The 6,560-nt window shown below is 65.8% G+C and overlaps 1 protein-coding gene across 1 annotated transcript in view; it reads right to left on the minus strand.

Moving 5' to 3' along the window:
- Positions 1 to 6,560, minus strand: part of LTBP2 (latent transforming growth factor beta binding protein 2) — a 46,929-nt gene that overhangs the window by 27,148 nt on the left and 13,221 nt on the right. Inside the window, 4 exon segments of the mRNA XM_039913552.1 lie at positions 207 to 413; positions 3,359 to 3,529; positions 3,795 to 4,043; positions 4,259 to 4,503. Coding sequence (XP_039769486.1) covers positions 207 to 413; positions 3,359 to 3,529; positions 3,795 to 4,043; positions 4,259 to 4,503 — 872 coding nt within the window.

Below are 6,560 nucleotides of genomic sequence, written 5' to 3' on the forward strand. Positions count from 1 at the left end.
GGCCCGGGAATAGCCCATCGGTTGGTTCTCCGGAAGGCCTCCGCCTTCCTCTCAGCCCCAGACCGGTTCCTGGCAGCACCACCCGGCGTGGAGGGGACCCGGGGGCGGGGGGGGGGGGGGGGGCGCGGCGGTCCCACGGGCCCGAGAACGGGGGCTCCCCCCCCCCCCAACCCAACACGGCTCAGACTCCCGAGGCGGGGGCTCACCCAGCCGGTTAGAGAGGGGCAGCGTGTAGGTGGACTGCTTCGCGGAGCTTCCGGAAACGGCCGGGCGTCGGGGCGTCGTCCCGGGCCTCCTCGCGCCCGGCCCGGGGGTCGGCAGGTGGCAGAACTTCCCGGTGGCGTTGGAGGGGCAGCGACACTCGTCCCTCCCGACGCAGCGGCCCCCGTTCAGACAGGGGATCTGGCAAAAGACTGCAACGGCCCCCGACCGCCGGCGGTTACCGTGGGCCTGGCCGCGGAGCGGGCGCCTAACGGACCCCCCCCCCCCTTACAGAAGAAAGGGGAAGGTGGCCCCAAAAGCCCTCCAAGGATTGAAGGTCTCTTCCCTGACGTTAAGCGCGCGGATGATAACCGTGGCGGTTATTAGGCGCCGGAGTGGATCCGAGGTCACCAGGTTGGATCCGGACTGTCCCCCGCTTGGGGCTCCCCAGCTAGCCCTAGCCCCGCCCTACAGGTGAGTAACAGAGCCGGGACCAGACCCCGCAAGCGGGGGGATGGAAAGGTTCCGTAGCTAGGGAGGACCTCGGGAGGACCGGCGCCCGGGGAGGTGCGGTCTCCCGACGAGGGCCCCGGTGAGGGAGTCGGAGGAGCCGGCCTCTAGTCTCGGCCCAGCCACCGCCCTGCTCCGTGACCCCGAGCAACCGCCCCGGGCCTCAGCTCCCTCATCCGTTCATTCGGTCGTATCTGTCGAGCGCTTCGTGCGCGCAGAGCACCGGACTTAAAACGGAGACGATTCTACCTCCGGCGTCCTGGTTCACGGGATCGCTCGGAGGACCGTACCAGCCGGGTGACAGGCCGGCACTCTGGATGGATAGGAGAAGCGAGGATGGCCTGGCGGGAGGCGAGTCCCAGGACCTGGGCTCCGATCCCGCCCCCCGCCGCCTGCCTGCCGTGTGACCTCGGGCAGGTCGCTTCACCTCTCCGTCCCTCGGGTTCCTCGTCCGTAAAACGGCGATCCGATAATACGCCGATTTTACGGAGGAGGCCGAGTCCCAGAAAGGTTCCGTGACTGGCCCGAGGACCCTCTGACACCCGGGGAGGTCCGCTCTCTCCACCGACCTGCCGGTTTTCAGCCCGGGTAACGCGGGCGACTCAAAACGGAGACGAGGGAGAGAGTGGAGGAAAGGGAGCAGGGCGTGTCGGACGGGATCGGGCAAGCGAGAACCCTCGGAAACGGTAGGATGCTCCAACGCCCTCAAGGAGATTGGCCAAACGACCCGTCGGGACAAGAGCAATGAAGGAAAGGCTTCCGGACGGGACGAGGCTCCTAGGATCCACAGGGAGGGCCGACAGGCCGGACTGGATTCAATTCTGAGTCGCGAGCCGGATGAGGGGCGGAACAGATCCGTGAGCGCATTCGCCAATGCAGTTCCATTTTCACATTCCTGCTGGGGAGCCAAGGCCAAAAAACCCCAACGCCCGGATATTAAACGTTCAACAAGACGCTCGCCTTAGTTAGGAAGAAGCCAAAGGGCGTTACCAAGAAGAAAAGCCCCAAAACAGCCTGCTGGAAGTCTGGAGGCTCTTTAATAACTCTATATTCGAATCCCGGAGAAAACACGCTCCTCAGAACAAATAAACCGGGCCGTCGTACGGAAAGCCTCACGGCCGACCGGCGAAAGGAAAGGAGTCACGCGAGGGGACCGGGCTTCCCGAAACACAGTCAAAAGCTCATCCAAGGGCAGAGGACAGGAGCGCTCCGAAAGGATGGGACGACGACTAGGCGGACCCAAAAGGAATAAAAAGAAGACCCGGTCCCCGCTGCCCAAGCCGAGATCGGTCCATCCGTCGACGGCATTTATCCGAGCTCTCACCGTGCGCAGAGCGAGGACAGCCCCACGGAATTAACCGGACACGGTCCCTGCCCGTAACGAGCTTGCGGCCTGGAGTCGTGATTAAATATAATTAAAATTGTAATTGTAAAAGACTCTGCAAAGATACAGAAAAACCGAGAGGGGAGGGAGGGAGGCGGGGGGGGGGGGCCCTCGGCGACTGTATCCATAAGGGGGATGAAACCGAGACAGCGGAGCGGCCCAGCTTTTGCCGGAGGTCCCACGGCAGACGGACGTCGGAGCCGGAATTAGAACCCGGGTCCTCCCGACTCCCGGGCCTCCGCTCCATCCGCCGCGCAACGCAACCACGGCGGAATTCACCAAGCCCGCTCCGGCAGTCACGAACCGGTTCGCAGACCCCCGGTAGAACTGTAGAATCGCTAATGAAATCTAAGATTAGAGATACTCTGGCGAGCAGAGCTTCCTGGGCGTGGTCTCCATAAACGGAAACCTCCCTAATGTGAGCACTTGGGAGAAAATAATACAATAGAGTCGACAGGCACAATACCCGCCCCCCGAAGAAACTCAGTCTAGAGGGAGGTCCGGGCATTAACGTGAACAGATAAGAGCCCGGGCCCTTTCCGCCGCGCCGCGCCGCTTCTCCGAGGGGTTTCCGTCTGACGCGGAGGTGGGCGGGCGACCCCCGGAGGTTCCCGAGCCGGAGGAAGAAGTGGACCGAATATTTTTTTGGAAAAAGCGATCCGGGCAGCGGCCCGGAGCGGGGAGAGACAGGGAGGAAGGGAGGGGCGGTCAAGACGGGACGGGAGCGCTCGGACCGGCGTAGCGGCCGTTCGGATGGAGAAGAGAGGGCGCGTTTCGGCCCCGTCGCCGAGGTCGGCCAGGCAGGATTCGGCGACCGCCCCAACACGGGAGTCGAATGAGAGGCGTGAGCCGTGGATCACGGCTAGAGAGGAAGATTCCAAGGGAGAACAAGGAAATCCCTAGCCGGGCGGCGCCTCCGGACTGTAAACTCGTCGCGGGCAGGGAACAGGTCACTCGATTGTCGTGTTGTACTCTCTCGACAGCTCGGCCGGTCCTCCGCCCACAGAGAGCGCTCAATAAGTACGATGGACGGACCGACTCTCCCCGGAGGGCCGAGTTAGACGGTGAGCTCGTTGCGGACGGGGGGGGGGGGGGGGGTGTCCGTTTACCGATCCGCCGTCCTCTCCCGAGTGCTCGGGACCGCGGCCCGCGCGCGGTCGGCGCTCGCCGACCACGAGCGGACGGACGGATTCGCCGGCGCCGCCGCCCGGGGTGGGGCCGAGGGCTGCCCTAGGACCGGGAGAGGGGCCCGGGGTCACTCACGGAGGCGGAAGCCGGTTCCGGGGTCGGATCCTTTCCCCCCTCGGCTGTAGAGGGTGGTGGCGTCCCCCCGTTCGCAGTCGTCAGTGCAGCGTCCGTCGCCGCACGTCTGCTTGCAGACGGTGGGGGTGAAGACGATCTGGATCTTCCTGATCTTTTCGGTTACGTTGGCCTCTGAGGGGAAGAAGCGGGGGTTCCGGAACCGCCCATCCGGAACCGCCCTCCCCGCCCTCCTCCCCTCGGAGTCCGCCTCCCCCCTCCGCCTGGGCCGCCGCTTCCTTGTGCTGAGACACGGGGGGGGGGGGGGCGGGAACCCCGTGGGGAAGGGGAGCGGGTGAGGAAGGACCAGGAGCGGGGAATGGCCCTCCCAGCCCCGACCCCCGCCCGGCAGCCCCGGGAGGCCGCGCCAGAGAGGAGAGGTGACCGTGAGAGAGCTCACCCCAGGGGGAGAAGGAGCGCCGCGGGGCGGCCCCTCGCCGGGCGGCCGGGTCGCCCCCTTCCACGTCGGGGGCCCCCGGGAGGGCGTCGGAGATCGGCCGGCCGGCGGACGGGCGACGCCGGGTGGCGTGGGGCGAGCCCGGGAGCCGCCGGGAGGTGATGGGGCGACCGATCCGGCTCGGGATCCTGAGGGGGCGACCGGAGGACAGACGTCGACGCCCGGCGGGACGCCCCCCCCGCCCCCGCGCCCCTCCGCAGGGACCCGGAGCCCTCGTTCCCCCCGCCCTCCACCGACGACGGTGACTCCCCTGCTGGGTGACCTCGGGCGGGTCACCCCACTTCTCTGGGCCTCAGCGACCTCGTCTGTAAAATGGGAGTTGAGACCCGGAGCCCCGTGTGGGACAGGGACCGGGTCCAACCCGATCCGCCCGTATCCGCCGCCGCGCTCGGTCCGGTGCCCGTCACGGAGCAGGCACTTAACCGACGTCACAGGGATCGTCGTCATCACCGTCCGGGCACGGGCTGAGAGGCCGCCCGGGTCTCCGGGTCTCGAGAGCGCCAGAGAGCCCGGCCGGACCCGCCCGCCGGGCGAGCGCCCGGCGCGTACGCCCCGACGAGCCGGCGGATGTCCGGCCCCTACGTCGCGCGAGTCGAAACCGAGAGCGTCTCCCGGGAAGAGCTCCCGCCGCTTCACGGATCCTACCCCCTCCCTGCGGGCCTCCGATCCCGTACCCCGTCACCGTATCGGAGCGGCCGCCCTTCCCTTCATCCCACCCCCGTCTCCGAGCGCTCACCTTCCCGCGGTTCCTTCCCCACTGCTTTCAAGCCTGCCCGTGCATCCTCCCCCCATCCTCAATTTCAAAAAGACCCTTCCTTATCCCCCACCTCCCTCCTGGCATTCCTCTGCGGACCCCCGGGGCGGACCTGCCTCCGCTCCACCGCCCCCACCCCCTCCGCGTCCCCCGGATCCTCCGGTCCCGCCCTCGACCCCCTTCCGACGTGGCCTCCGCCGCGGCGGTAAACGCCACCGACCGACACCGCCCTCCCAACCCCATCCCTCCGGAACCACACGGGTCGCCCCTTCCCCTGCTCCGGGCGGGCGTGGCCCCCGTGGGCCGGGGGGGGCGGGGGGGTCCGACGAGGGACCCCCCTGGGCCGCCCCACCTCGAAACCTTAGCCGAGGCCCCTCTCCTCCAAGAAGCCCTCCCTGACCGAGCCCTCCTCTCCTCCCACTCCCTTCCGCGCCGCTCTCATCTACTCCTTTCGTTCTTCCTCTCTCCCGTCCCCACGGCACGTGTGTATATATATATATCATCGATAATACATCTATTCATTTGTCTGTGTATTGATATCAATGTCCGTCTCCCCCTTTAGACGTTTTCACGAGACGTCCTTGCCCTCGACTCTGTCGCCGTCGTTCTCGTCCGTCCGTCTCCCCCCGATCGGACCGTGAGCCCGTCGGACGGCGGGGACCGTCTCTATCCGTCGCCGGCTCGTCCGTCCCGAGCGCTCGGTACGGCGCTCTGCACGTCGCGAGCGCTCGGCAAATACCGTTGAATGAATGAACCAACGGGCTCCCTGTGGGCGGGAACGCGTCCGGTCCACAGTGCGCTCTCCCCAGCGCTTAACGCTCAATAAATACCATCCGTCGAATGAACGACTCCTTCTCTTTTCACGGCCTGGGTTGAGGGTTTATGACGCGTCCAAAACCGTTCCAAGCGTTGGGGTCGACACGGGTCGGTCAGGTGGGCGACGGTCCCCCGCCCCCACGCGGCTCCCAGACTGAGCGCCGGGCCCCTCGAGCGGCGCTCGGCGCTCGGGACGGCGCGGAGCGAGCGCCTCACGGATAACCGTCGTCATTACGGAGCAGGAAGGGGAAAGCGTGCCGAATCCCCGTCTGACGGCGGAGGAAACCGAGGCGCGGAGGCGCTCCGCGCCTCGCCCGATCGGCTCGTTCCGACCCCCGTGCTCGGCGCATCTCCGGGGGTTGGGATCGAGAAATTCTGTGTGACGAGAGACGGGTCGTTTTTTTTTTTAATTGAGGTTCCTTGGATTTTATATCCACTATAGTTCTTCTTTCAGGGAAATTCTGCCCCCACGAAATACCTGGCACTTCCACAGTGAAACAGTAGCCACAAAATCACCACCGCACGGCGAGTGAGGAAACTATGTGTCTTCACATGTCATGCCTGGAAATCATTTAGCAATCGTCCGAAAGTCTGTCATTCGCAGACACACACCGTTCCATGCCGTGTCTGGAACGGGCAGGCTGGCTTCCTTCACTCATTCACTTCAAGTCTGCACTGTGTGGGTGGTGAACTGCTTCTTGTGGGCCGATAGGGGAATCTGCCGTTCGGGGCGATCATAAAGAAGAAGCCTCCTCCTCCCTCCTCCTCCTCTCCTCCTCCTCCTCCTCCTCCCCTCCTCCTCCTCCTCCCCTCCTCCTCCTCCTCCTCCTCCTCCTCCTCCTCCTCCTCCTCCTCCTCCTCCTCCTCCTCCTCCTCCTCCTCCTCCTCTCCTCCTCCTCCTCCTCCTCCTCCTCCTCCTCCTCCTCCTCCTCCTCCTCTCCTCCTCCCCTCCCTCCTCCTCCTCCCCCTCCTCCTCTCCTCCTCCTCCTCCTCCTCCTCCTCCTCCTCCTCCTCCTCCTCCTCCTCCCCTCCTCTCTCTCCTCCTCCTCCTCCTCCTCTCCTCCTCCTCTCCTCCTCCTCCTCCTCTCTCCTCCTCCTCCTCTCCTCCTCCTCCTCCTCCTCCTCCTCCTCCCTCCTCC

Source organism: Ornithorhynchus anatinus, chromosome 1 (genome assembly GCF_004115215.2).
Source record: "Ornithorhynchus anatinus isolate Pmale09 chromosome 1, mOrnAna1.pri.v4, whole genome shotgun sequence".
Classification (NCBI taxonomy): Eukaryota; Metazoa; Chordata; class Mammalia; order Monotremata; family Ornithorhynchidae; genus Ornithorhynchus; species Ornithorhynchus anatinus.